The 13,776-nt window shown below is 34.2% G+C and overlaps 2 protein-coding genes across 2 annotated transcripts; one reads left to right on the top strand and one right to left on the bottom strand.

Annotated features, from left to right (window-relative positions):
- Positions 1-91: 91 nt before the first annotated feature.
- LOC108197535 (protein FATTY ACID EXPORT 4, chloroplastic) lies at positions 92-3,533 on the top strand. The gene is made up of 4 exons (XM_017365180.2): positions 92-496; positions 577-641; positions 2,986-3,073; positions 3,223-3,533. The coding sequence occupies exons 1-4, from the start codon at positions 223-225 to the stop codon at positions 3,330-3,332; spliced, it is 537 nt and encodes a 178-aa protein (XP_017220669.1). The 5' UTR covers positions 92-222; the 3' UTR covers positions 3,333-3,533.
- Positions 3,534-6,510: 2,977 nt separating this feature from the next.
- On the bottom strand, positions 6,511-13,113 carry LOC108197031 (uncharacterized). Its single transcript, XM_017364505.2, has 7 exons — positions 12,621-13,113; positions 12,218-12,387; positions 11,302-11,513; positions 10,313-10,567; positions 10,139-10,225; positions 9,379-9,551; positions 6,511-7,133 (listed from the first exon to the last, which is right to left on the bottom strand). Exons 1-7 carry the CDS (start codon positions 12,983-12,985, stop codon positions 7,022-7,024), a joined length of 1,374 nt encoding a protein of 457 aa, XP_017219994.1. The 5' UTR covers positions 12,986-13,113; the 3' UTR covers positions 6,511-7,021.
- Positions 13,114-13,776: the final 663 nt, after the last annotated feature.

Raw genomic sequence — 13,776 nt, 5'->3', positions numbered from 1 at the left:
TTCATAAATTTCCGTGTTTAGCATGTTTCTGCACGGCTAGAAAAAACGTACATATAAAATGCATCGAAGTGAGTACTTGCTCGATAAAAATAGGTTCTCGGATAACATAATTTGAAAATTAAGAGGGGCAACAAAATCGAGAAGAGGGATCCATCACTGACCAACCCTGCCCAGCGACAACCCTATAACATTCCCATTTTCTCAGTGCTGAGCGAGTGAGCTATGATGGTTTGCTCCGCCTCCAGTGTGAGTGTGTGCACACTCTATAAACACCAACCATTACTTCTTCATCATCCCCCTCAACCCAAAACACCACCACGACGACCATTTCAATTGGGCATTTCTGTCAAAAAAACAACTTCCATCTCTTACATAACAAAACCCCATCATCATAATTCTTCGCGTTTTCGTTGTACCTCTCTGTTGACTTCTGAGATTGCCCCTGTTGCATCTGCAGCTTATGGGGTTTTGCTTCTGGGTGGTGGTCTTTTTGCTTGTAATCTCTTCCCTTGTTTCTTTTGTGTCATTAAGTTGATAAAATTTACTTTTTTTTATTTACTTGTGTTATTTTTGCAGATACAAGAACTCAGAGTAAAGGGTCACTTTTCGGTGGACTTACTGGGGCTGCTCTCATGGGCACTGTAAGTACTAGTCTCTATGTTTTCGAGATTTTCGAAATGAAATGTATTTAACTCTTTCAATTTCAAGAAAAATTTGTAGTTTCTTACTTTCTTTATAGAGATAATGTAAGTGGAATTTCAATATAGTGGATACAATTGTGTGTGAATCGCTAGCAATCAAGTGTCGGGTTGGTATTAAAGGGCGCACAAATTGTCTGGCTACTAATTCCAGTTTATGTTCAGCTCAAATGGTGTTTATAACATAGAAAGGCAATTATTATGTCTTGATGTTCATTTCGGCTTATGTTGTCTCAAGATGGCTTTAAAGATTCATTGTAGACTAGCTCTTATTTGATAGGCTACCTTGCCACCTTGCTTAGTTCATGTTTCTGAGCCAGGTTCGGTACTATAGAACAACGAGGCGATAGCCGACATGAGGCCCTCTAAGATCACCTATGTTATAGTGGAGTCTGATATGACTTATCTTAAAGAAAAAAGTAGCAGATCAACTGCACACTACTTCTACCATTGCATCCCTCTCCCTTTTTGTGTGTCTTTTTTTACTATAAGTATTAACAAACACATAGAGTAAAATGAAATTTTTAAGTTTTTAAATTGCTCTTAAATTATTGTGATTTGTGAACAGACTTTTATATATTGTTGTAAAATCAAGGTTTAAAAGCTTTGTTCATAATTTAGTTGATAGAGAATTAGAAATACATCAATAATACAGGACTACGAGATGTTACAGATTGTGATTTATATACATTTTGTATTATATTAATTTAGCTTATTTTCTCATTTCTTTGAAATACTAGTATTGTTAGTAGAAATATCTATATTGATAAATGTTACTAAAATCCTAATTGATTTGTTTTAAACATGTTTGTAAGTTCAGTTTGTTTTTTTTTCTAATTGGAATGTTTTCATTTCATAATTTGTTATTTCTGACTGGCTTTCAATATATTTAAAGCTCAAGTAAAAAATCTCATCTTCAATTGCAAAGCTCGTGCCACTGCCACATCATCTACTTTCTGCGCACTTTTTATTAGCAATTTGCCATTCAGTAAATTTAGTATAGCAACTCTATATTTGATATTTCATCGACTGTAATAAATCATCGTTGCTGTCCAAGCAAGGGTCTTTTCTGGTTATACAAATCCTGGTGAGTAGGCATCTTGAATATGAGATGTATTGTATCAGATTAGTTAGAGATAACCACCAGTATCAAGGACTAGGTTTCTGCTCAGTTTAAATCTAATTTACAGTTCTTTCTTAAACATAACTTAGCTACTTAGCTACCTGGTTTTGGCTTGATAATTCTTTGCTACATTTTAAAGCACTGAATACTGATGCTCCTACTCAGAGTGCCCATTTGTTTGATGGTCCGAGTCAGAGTTTAGCTTCACTGTAGTCCCTTGGTTTGTGAATTTGATCCCTAAGGTATGTATACAACTTGAGGAGGGACGATAAGAATGTTCTACCCTAATACATTCTGGAGCTTATTTCGGAATCTATCACAAAACACATTCCATATCTGTCAATCGGTTACAATTGCACTAATTTTTTTTTCTTTTTTCCCCCACAAAACCTCCAAATCTTGTTCCCAAATTCCTATAACAGTCATGGATGAGATCCTTTCAAGTTTTTAACAATAATTGATACCTTGTCTGAGATGTTTAGCATAGAAGGTTTGTGTAACTTGATCACACAGTGTATAATATATATTGTGCTGTCTGAAGTGTAGTGCAAGGATGTGCAGCTTTTGTCCATTGAAATTTCCGGTGCCCGTATGTCCACCAGCAAAACAAAAAAATCTTTCCCCAGAGGGCAAAATATAGAACAACCCTCTGCAAAATCCATAAATATCATGGCCCAAGCTAGGGGAGAGCGTGGTTCAGTGCAGCTCGGTTTTGGGATAAAACCGGAACCATATATGTCTGTTTTTAAAGTTGAAAAGTACAATCGCAACCATATCGCCGGTTCGGTTTCGGTTAAGAAAATTACCTCGGTCTGGTTTTTACTATTTTTAACCAATTTTGGTTTTATTTCGGTTTTTTGCTCAGCAGCCCAAGCTCCAGATGGTATAGGCATAGTCTGAACTGAAGGAGACATGGCTAAGTGAAAGTTTCACTTTCTTTTTGAATGTGGACGATGAAAATATTGTTATCATACAAATTAAAAACCACCAAATTACTTAAGAATTTCAACTCTTAAAGTATAAGTATCTTCTTTACAACAAATCTAACATTTTACTGCAACAGTTTGTACACTGGTTCCAAGTAGCCACCATTGTATGCTAGTAAGAACATTAACATTTTGTTACATTACTACTGATTATATATATGATGTTTTCTTCATGTAGGCTTACTTCTTAATGCAAGCTCACGATACACAGGAGTTGGGTGAAGCCCTTGCTTTTGGATCTGCTCTTCTTTTTGCCAGTGTTTTTGGTAAACCATTTGTTACATATACTGATGTTTTAACGATTTCCTTTGCTGCAAGGCTTGCATTCCCGCCTGGCTGCAGCTATCAAGTATATTTTTTGATCCTATATGTTCTTATTAATGCATGTGTAATAATTTTTTTTTATAATTTCAAGGTATACGCTTGGCAGCTACTCGGAAGATAGTGCCAGCAGGCCCTTTGTTAGCCCTCTCTCTATGTGCACTAGTTTTGTTTCTCTCAGCATATCTTCAAGGGACTGTCTAACGTAAGAACAAATTGCTACTGAATTACAGTTTCCTTGGCAAATGGAATGCACTCACATCATAACTTGTCTGTTGGTTACCCCAGAAATGTTCTTTAGTACTTTTCTGTTGCTACTGACTATTCCGGTCATATCTTATATCAGTTGCTTTTTGCATATGTACACTCTGATGTTTGTTCAGTCAAATCGAAATGTTCATTTTAGCCCGAATTTGTAATGCTGCTATGTCTTGAAATCTTAATTCGCATGTGGATCTCACAAGTACTATGTCATATTTCCACTAAACGCGATGGTGGTTTCTGATGCAAGAAATCTAGTTTTAGAATCCACCTATTTAATAAAGAGGTTCAGAACTATTAGTAGATGGTGAGTGAAAAAGTCAGGGGACTGGTGGCAGCTAGGAGCTGGACACCGGTGATTGTCATAAATAGGGGATGAGGAAGGCAGGTTATCGGTCACTGGAGGAGGTATTCTAGGAGCTTTGGGCTGCACTTACGGGGTTGACATTCAAGACAATGTCAGGTTTTGTTAATCATGAACCCTGTTCAGAAGATGCTACATATATGAAGTATTACTAGAATGGTTCAGAAGATGCTACATATATGAAGTATTACTAGAATCAAGTCCACGACATAGTTATAGGAATTTTTATTGGAATGAATTCGACAGGGTAGTTATAGTGATGAGAGGTGAAGTCATATGTTAAAGTGTTGGGTGTTGTATGCAAGATCGTAGGAATAGGTTTCTTGGAAGGGAGGCCACATCCTTCACAACAACACTCAAAGAGAATTATATATTTCTTGTACATTGTTTATGATGCTTACATTGGTATCTATACATAGATGTTGGTAACGGCAGGGACGAAGCTACATAGGGGCCATGGCCCCCCAGGGTTTCCATAGTATTGTAATTTTTATTATATAATTTTGAAAAAAATTATATTTTATCCATATATTTATATAAATATAAAAATTTGGCCCCCCTCAAAAAATATTTGTTCGCTTCTAAGAAATATTTAACATTGTAAAATAAAGTTTTAATTCTTAGATTTTTCTAATTTATTGTATTATACCAAATTTAAAAATAAAGATAAACAAAAATAGGGATATATATACACTTATACTATTTAAAAAAAATCGCAAAATGTGATATGTGATAAATATAAATGTCAATATGGTTCTTTTTTTGAAATAAGAATCTTTGGTGGAGGTCTTATCAAGAAACTTATACCTCACTTCACTTCTTCATTTTCTTAGAATAGTTAGTCCTCGTGCATTATCAATTTATTATTTTATATTAATATTGATCTACTCATCTTCAATTTAAATTTCATCATCCAGGTAATATTTTTACTTATTTAAATTATAACTTGTCATCTTCTAAATAAGCATAATATTTTTTTTGTAAGTATAATAAACATTTTTTTTGAAAACGAGTAAGTACAATAAACATAATATTTAGTTTTTGAGATATTGTCGAAATACAATTTCATTTACCGTGTGTTACCTGCTAATTAAAGATTAATGTATAACTTAGAGTTATTATGATGAGTTTTCTGACCATTTTATACTTAAATATATTTAAAGAGAAATAACTAAATATTTCTGTTGACACAATTATAAATTTGATTTCCTGATTTAAAAGAACGCAAAGCTCTACTATATTTTTTTACTAGTATTTTTGTATTTATTTTATAATAAATATTTTACAGTGCTGATGAAAAATTTTAGTGTATCGAAGAAATTTTTTTTGGCCCCCCTTACATATGTTTGCTGTCTTCGTCCCTGGGTGACGGAAAGATAATACCTAAATGTAATCTAAATTCATAACAGGTTAACGGGTACTCATTTTCTCCATCTGATTATTTATATTTAAAACTTACTAATATAGTAAAATTTTATATTATATATCATATATTAAACAGTCACATCATTATACTTATTTTTTATATTCTTTACTCTTATTTTACACTCTTATTTTACATATTTTCTTAACCTAAATATATGGACGGGACGGACTACGGAGGATCCATCATTATTTATAATTTCAACAGCTTTCTGTTCAGATTTGTCTTAAAAAGCCTGCTGGCTGTCGTTGTTTGAAAGCCAATGCCATGTTCCCGTTTAGAGCAGGTCCTGCGCCTACCCTTAAAGTAGAGAAGAAGACCCTCGGCTTAGTGTATGATACATAAAATAGTGTGTGATACAATATGAATATAATACCTTAGCCCATGCCTCCAGAGAATTTGGTCGTTCCGAGGCTTTTTTAGTAATCTCGGAGATGATCTAAAATTTAGTTTGTGAAATAATAAGTCAGAAGTCGATTTAAAAACAGAAATTAAACTGAAAACTGATTTAAAATCATAAATTAATTTGAGATACTTTTTATGTTACTTTATTTTTTTAAAAAAATTTTGAATAAGATTTACCCATAAGACATAAGTTATCCACCAATCACTTTTATTATTATTATTATATTTTTAATAAACTCGGTCAAACGGGCTCTTAATTTCTAACTCGTAAAATTAGTTTGCTTAACACCGTCATTTGATGAAAGTCGAAAATATTGTTGTTTCTGGACAATGAAATCTCTTCAGGGCGCCACAGTGGGTTATACCAGAGGAGACCCCTTCGAATCTCTTTATACAGATCTCCTATTTTCTTAACTTTACTGGGTAACAAAATAAGACACTGTTGTGATGACAATACAAATGATATCGCAAATGTTTTAGTTTTGTAGAAAATTGGAAAACAAGTGCAGGTTTTGAATTCAAGAGCTTCTGTCAAAATCAGTTCATGAATTTCCTAATTTTCCTTTATCTAGATGATCTGTCTCTTCAACTTTTTGAGGGCATTTTGTTGACACCCACGAAGTTGAAAATCCCAGGATGAATGTGGGAAACATGGATATTGAAAATCTTAAAAACCTGTAGGTTCCCAATTTTGAAGGAATTCCTAAAACAAGAAGGAAGTGTAACTTTCATAGAAATATGAATACCCACCTCTTAATTACTTGCACTTCCCTTATTTTAACTTACTATATATTCAACTAAACAATTTTCTCTAATCCCTGGGAACTTAATATACCAAGGCAGTATAACTTCCCATAGGAAGCAAATACCTATATGTAATCAAACACACACTTTGTTCTTCCACTTCTTCCCCTTCCTAAGAATGAAGCTTAGGCAAATTAACTCTCTTAAAATATAATCAAAGACAAACTACAATGTTATAACTACAATGTTATTCATTGCTAAATTATTACAACATCAATGACCTCAACAGTCAAAGAATGTAGTGGAAGCGACAATATATAAAATTATTAATTACCAAGTCAACAACAGACTAAATTGCAAAAAACTTCCTTGAATCTTGTTAGACTACTTCAGAGATATGTTAAAGAAATTTTTAATTCCCAAAATTTAACAAAAGGCATTTCTTGAAGAGAGGGCTCCTAAAAGCTTGGTATCTGATGCATGACAAAAGCCATGATATAACTTCATCACTGGTACGAGGCAATCAAGATATATGTTTCTTCATAAAACAAGCACAAATTCTATTTCCCAATTAAAACTTAATCAATTGCTTCGAACCTCACCGTAGCCAATCAAAATGCAAAAGGCAATCACAGCCATCAACACCACATTATGTTCAACTTCCAAGGTGTAACGAACAATACAGTCATAACAAGGTCACCGCATGAAGGGTACTAACCATCTTAGCTCTGCTCCATTACCATATGACAGATAGTACAATTTCTTCCACCCATCTTCCGAGAACGCTTCACGACGTATTAGCCTTTGCCTAAAAAAAATAAAAGCTTAGGCTATGTTAACACATCAGTCTTCTATGCTAAAGTAATAAAATCCAAGTTTTACTTGTCAAAAAAAATGCATAAAACCCGTGTTTTATTTATCAATTCAGCATTTTTACAAGGATTTCAAATTCAATCAGTAGTATAATCTATACAGCAGAAAGTTAATTATCACCACTACTAAAAATCTAATCAGCAAAAACCCACTAATACAAGCAAAGAAAGGAAACTAATGACAAAAAATAAGACCAATCTTTCTGTTGGCCGTAAAATAACAGCTATATGCACGAGACCTGCTGAGACAACCACAACACACGCGTACGCACACTTGTAATATAGTTAGAACTCCCATGTGGCCATGTCTACAAAATGAGAATACATGGCTGCACAGACATGCCATCTTCATTCCAATTACTTATTTTTTTTTCTGGACTTACTTCAGAGCCATATACAATCTTTCTTACTAAGAAAATGCAGGCGAAAACACCCCACTTGACAGTGAAAATATTGAGTACAAAAATCATGAAAATGCGGCGAATACATAACAGCTTTTGGATCTAATAATTTTACAAACATTTTCATCATTCAACTTAAAGTACTTTACGATGGAGGTAATTTCACAATCACTCATAGAGTCGTAGAACTGGAGAGATATATGAGTATGAAAGAGAGAAATGGCTTCATTTTAAGATTTATAACCTGACCTCTGGAAGCAAGAGGACTCGATAGAAAAATGATCATTCATCCGGATTATAGACTTCTCCGTGTTAAGATATCAAATATGCAATAAATTGACATGGTTGGCATGACTGTAAATTGATTTTTCTAGAATAGTAGACTATGTAGCAGCAGTAACTAATTGTAGAAAGTGAAGAGGAAATACTATTCAAAAAACAAAATTTGGTGAATAAATTACACAAAACTCAATGCTCAAGCAAAGTTTATTAATCCTTATCGAGTGATAGCAATAGCCCATGATATTGAAGTGTCAGTCTCCTAGATAAGTGGGTCTGCATGACTTGCAAGGACTTCCAACCCAAAAAATAAAAACTTAATGGACTGATGAGGGTTCGTAAATGTTATATAAACACAATTAGCGTAGAGATAAAAGTGTATCTTATGTATTTTATATGGGACAAGTTGATTATTAAATTAGTAGTTCATTTATATAAAGAAACAGGCATTAGCCCATTACATTATTTATTGAGTATGCTGGGCCTGAGGGTGACCTCAGGGTATGACCTGAGGTTATAAGAAAAGCCACTATAAAAGTAAGGATATTTTTGTAAATACAGGGGGTGAGCTTTGTATTTACGGATTTACCCTTAAATTTTATACTAAAATATTGCCTAACCTCAGGTAAGCTTCCTGAGGGGACCCTCATGCCCATTATTCTCTATTTTATTAGGGCATTCTCTATATAAGCCATGTATTCCTCACACATCAAATTAAACTTGATTATTGGAATATTTTATGTATTTAATTAGGTCTTTTATTTGGTTTGCAATCCATCTTAATTTCTCCATTTTTTGGGAAACCCTTGGGGTAGTGATTCTCCCATGGTTGAATCACCCATGTTATTGTTATTATAGTTTTTCGTTCATATATTCATTGTCTTACAAGTTCTGCATCATAGACTCATACAAGTGAGATATTAAAACTTAGATTCTAAGCCAATAAATAATCAAAAGCAGAACTAATACCTAATTTATTATGCTTGTCTAGGCCCCAAGTATAAACAAATAATATATCATTATTGGTACTACACACAGTTAAACATTAAAATAAAATTTAAATACAAGTCCCTTCAGTTGCATTTCCCAGAGTGTTCACTCTAGGCCCAGTGAGGGTGCCCCACTAGAATTATTAAATTTAGAACTATTAATTTTACGTGAAACTCATTGATATGTAATGTTATGCTGCATACCGTTTGGTATAACAGTTATAGTACATACGTAGTCCTGAATAAAGAAAGAAAAGTATTTAAAGGGTGTTGATACAGCTAGATGGTACATTTCTACATACCAAGTCAAAGCAATTTAAAATTTTCACTTCGTAACTTTCAAGAAAAGAATTGGCCACAAATATAAACAAGCTATATTGGGTACTTATTCATGAATACTGCATTATACTGTGCATAGCAACACAAACCACTAAAACGGTTGGAGACTAAGTAGATTATTAATAGAAATGTAGAACCACTAAAATAAAGGAGACGACTGAGCAGATGCACACCTGAGGTAGTAGTGGCAAACAGTGCCAGCTTCTTCCAGGGTATAACGAGGGAAATTAATGCGAGCGCCAGTGGGAACATCAGGTAACTCTTGGCGCAGTTTTCCTACAGCTGTAGAATGAGAGAAAGCACCGATCATCATGTCATCATTTATCATAGACCTGAATGCATTAACCTGCAATTGACATAAATAACACCGTAAGATGAGAAAGCACTTAATAAAAATCAATTTAGATAGTATGCAATTTAAGATCCCAGATTCAAATTCTGACATCAATCACCCCAAGTGATCAAGTGATCCCAGTTCGATGAAGTACTTGGAGAATGAACCAACAGTTTATAGAACGAGAAAATCAAAACCTTACAAACACTTTGGCCTTGGGCTGAATTTAAACAATCACAACTAAATTTAATGCATGTTGCCATGTCTAAGAGTGGCATTCTGGTAAGACTGGTTCTAATGAACACGATGTATTTACAAAGAATAGTTCATCTGTGAAGTATCATACAAGTGGAATCCTTATGGTGTATACATTTATGCCTTCAAAGTTTGGTGTAATACTTATTATTAGGCTGCAAGCATAAGGTGCAAAATGGAAAACAAAGTACGGTTAGATAACATAAGAAAATTGGGATCAGTGTAGCTTAATGGCCATTCCAAGTATGCTACACAGAAGAGAATACACATAAAGTGATACAAATTTTAATGCAATATTTCAATTACCTATATAATTCAATAGCAAATGTGAAATCTCGACTAACCGTGGCAAGTTCTTTAGCATGAATTGGCCGAGTGGAACGAACAGTTACCGGTTCCTCATATTCACTGAACGTAAACCAATTATTGTACTGTAGCACAACAATTAGGAAAGAATTAGCAAACTATTAAATAGAGTAAAAGGTACTGAAAAATTATTTCAAACAAAATCATCTCACTTGATCAATTGCGATAAGAACAGGAATGTCCTTTACTAATGACAGCTCTTTTCTCAGTTGGACCAACACTCCTACAGAAGCATGCGTGTAATTTAGTCCTGCTTGAACCAGGTCATATAGTGTTGAACCTTCAGGCATTGCCATTGTATCAACATCTTTCATCTGTCCAACACCAACGCCCTCTCCCAATGGAATAGGATCAAACACTTGACACGGCAACTGAAGTAGGCGTGATTCGTTGTACTTCATAAAATCCTGAAGAACAGATCAGAGATAATGTAAGAACCATTTAATAGCACACCAAAAAATATACACAAAACAAGATGTACGAACAAGTAAATCATGTATTTTTCCTGGGTAAAAAGGTACAAGCTAGGAACAATCAGAAGTACAATTAACATAGCAGCAACAAAAAAGAAGGCACGCGTAATCCAAAAAAAAAAAACCAAGGTTTTAGCTGAAGTAAGAGCTTCCAACAAATTAGGCGTTAGGGACTTTAATAAAGTGCAGAAAATCATAAATGCTTTCCTATGAAAATCCACAAGTTACAAAAGCAGAACAATAATTTCATATACAATATAAATAATTGATGAACATTGGGCACTCCTGTAAAGAGTTAACAAAAAGGGAATTGCCCTGATCATGTAATACAAAACTAATACTTTCATGGATCTATACAAATCATCAGGCAGGACCCCAGTTCTGGACAAAGCACTAGAAAGCGAAACACTTAACAAATAATCAAAAAGAAAAGACCTTAGCTGTATGATGTCAAAATACCAAAATCTTTCAAAAATTTCCAAAAGAAGAGCGAGTTAATATGTTATATCATTATCCAACAAAATCAAAAAATTAAATGACAAAATGCAAGTAATAGTTAAGTTGACAGAAAGGGGCGTTGGATCACAGCATGTAAACATGACATGCAAATGCTATGCTTAAACATGAGAGGAAAGTGCCACACTATAACAATATGAGTTTGCTTTTGCCTGCAAAATGCTAGCAGCCTGGACTGGTGTATCCCATAGACCGGTTTGCTGGTTCCGATAGAAAAATCCTCCATGGGTCCATTCTCGACCTTTTGGGACATAAAAAACCAACCAACCTTCACTACGTGCCCAGTGCACAAGCATGGCCAATGCTATACTTTTGCCACAGCTTACAGGCCCATCCAGTACAATTTGCTTTTGCGCTTTGGGACCTGAAAATTTGAACACCATGATTACAAACATCAAACATACAAGCCAACCAAGCTGGCAAACTTAAAATCCCATAAGCATACCTGATCATGTAATATAATCAGATAGATATAAGTAGTTCTAGTTTTAACGTACAAAACCCAAGAAACAGGAAAACAGAAGGAATGCCAAAAGTATGAACCGCATGGTTTTAATATTACTACCCACATGCTTTGTAAGTTGATCTGTTGGCTGAAAATTTTAATTTAGCACGTGTAAGAGTATAATTGTGCACCATATTGATGATGGAATGATATACTGTTTCTATATGAAAAAATATTAATTTTCTTGATTCCTTTTATTTAAACTAATTACTCGTTTTCTCTCTTGATCCCCCATCACTAATTCAGTTTAATTATTCATCCACAACATATCTCTACACGACATCTACAAGTCGTAAATCTTCCTTTAACAATGTGTGAGTAAAATCAAGCAAGAACAAAATATATCACATAAATAGCGATTTCTTATTCGGAGAAGGGGCAAGGGTTATCCGGCAAGTAAGATGAAGCAAATTAATGTGATAAATAGACAATACAAAATGAAGGAGGTACAATCTTAGCATATGGCAAATCCGAGTTTAAAAAGATAAAAATCAGGATATAGACTACAATAGAGCCTCCTAGTCATCCACCATGTATAAAACTGGAGAAATTCAGAATTGCACCTTTGACAGCAGCAGCCGATTGCAAAGGGGGGTCAACAATACGCCTATAATTATCACGAAGATCCAGAAAGCTCTGTCGAACAAGCAGCGCATTCCTCTTAGAATCCTCAAACTCCTTCAACATTCCATCCGGCAAACCCTCTGGTAAAACCGCATCAAGTTCTTTCATACTAGACAAACAAAAAAAGTAAGAACCGCACATAACTGGGAGAGAGAGGGAGAGAGAGAGAGAGGGAGGGAGAGGGAGAGGGAGAGGGAGAGAGAGAGAGAGAGGGAGGGAGGGAGAGAGAGAGAGAGAGAGAGAGGGAGCGGGAGAGAGAGAGAGAGAGAGACGGGGGGGAGAGAGAGAGAGAGAGAGAGACGGGGGGAGAGAGAGAGAGAGAGAGAGAGAGAGAGCAGTAACCTGAAATTAATGTAAGAAGAAGCATGTTTATGGTTAAGCTGAGAAATGGAGGTAGCAGAAGTGAAAAGAGGCCGGCCGTCAAGTCCAACATCAAGAGACTTGTCCTTGTCATCTAAAGCAAGCTGCTGGAGCCTAGAAGAATCGTCAATTACGAGATTATCCGTTGCAGAAGAAGAGGTATCATCTGCTGCCAAGCCAAATTCTTCGTGTTTGTTCTTCGATTTGGGATCGCCTTTCTTGGATTTGGTTGCATTCTTCGTAACGGGGGATGATTTGGGTTTTTTAGAGGCGAATGTTCTGGAAAAGAGTAATGATGCTAAGCTTCTTCTGGCATTTAATCTCTGCACTAGTAGCGACCCAACCATGTTTTTTCTCTTCTTCCCTGTTTAGGGTTTTGGAGACTGAGCTACTCAAGAACAAGAATCAAAAACAACAATGCACCGTTTACTGTCAAATGATTTAGGTATTTTACTGTACATCCCTTGAATTCACATTCCCCGTTAACTTATTTCGCATGAGTTAGTTTTAAAAATTGTTGTATTATTAATTAATTTATTATTATTATGTCCGTCTCAATTTTTTGCACGTATTTTGAGACTCTTATAAAATATAATTTCATAATATATTCTAAATCCATTTATTTATTAATAGAATTAGTTTAAACATCAAACTTTAATTTAGGAAAAAAATATTTAAAAAAAATGTTACGAAACTATATTTCATAAAAGTCTCAAAATGCATGTCAAAAAATAACGTAAACAATATGCTGATACAGAGTGAGTATGAATTTTTTATCATTTCACTTTTGTCTCATATAAATATATTCATTTTAATATGATAAGAGAGTGTATTTTTCTGAAATTTAGTTGTATTCAGCCGAAGTTAAAAAATGTATCAAAATATTGGGGTATTCGATTAGAATTTTAAATTATACTACAACAATCAGTGATGTTTATTAGAATTTTAAATTATATTTAAAATTTTAATGATATTAAATAGATTTATTTAAAATTTGTTAAAATCTAGTGATATTCTAGTGATTTTTCCAAACTTAATAAAATAATGGATTTTGTGAGATTGTTCAATGTTTTTTATGATTTTTGAAATTTCACCATAATTCATGAAACTTTGAAACTCAACTCTGTGACATTTTATG

Source organism: Daucus carota, chromosome 8 (genome assembly GCF_001625215.2).
Source record: "Daucus carota subsp. sativus chromosome 8, DH1 v3.0, whole genome shotgun sequence".
Classification (NCBI taxonomy): domain Eukaryota; kingdom Viridiplantae; phylum Streptophyta; class Magnoliopsida; order Apiales; family Apiaceae; genus Daucus; species Daucus carota.
This window is presented reverse-complemented; position numbering and strand designations above follow the sequence as displayed.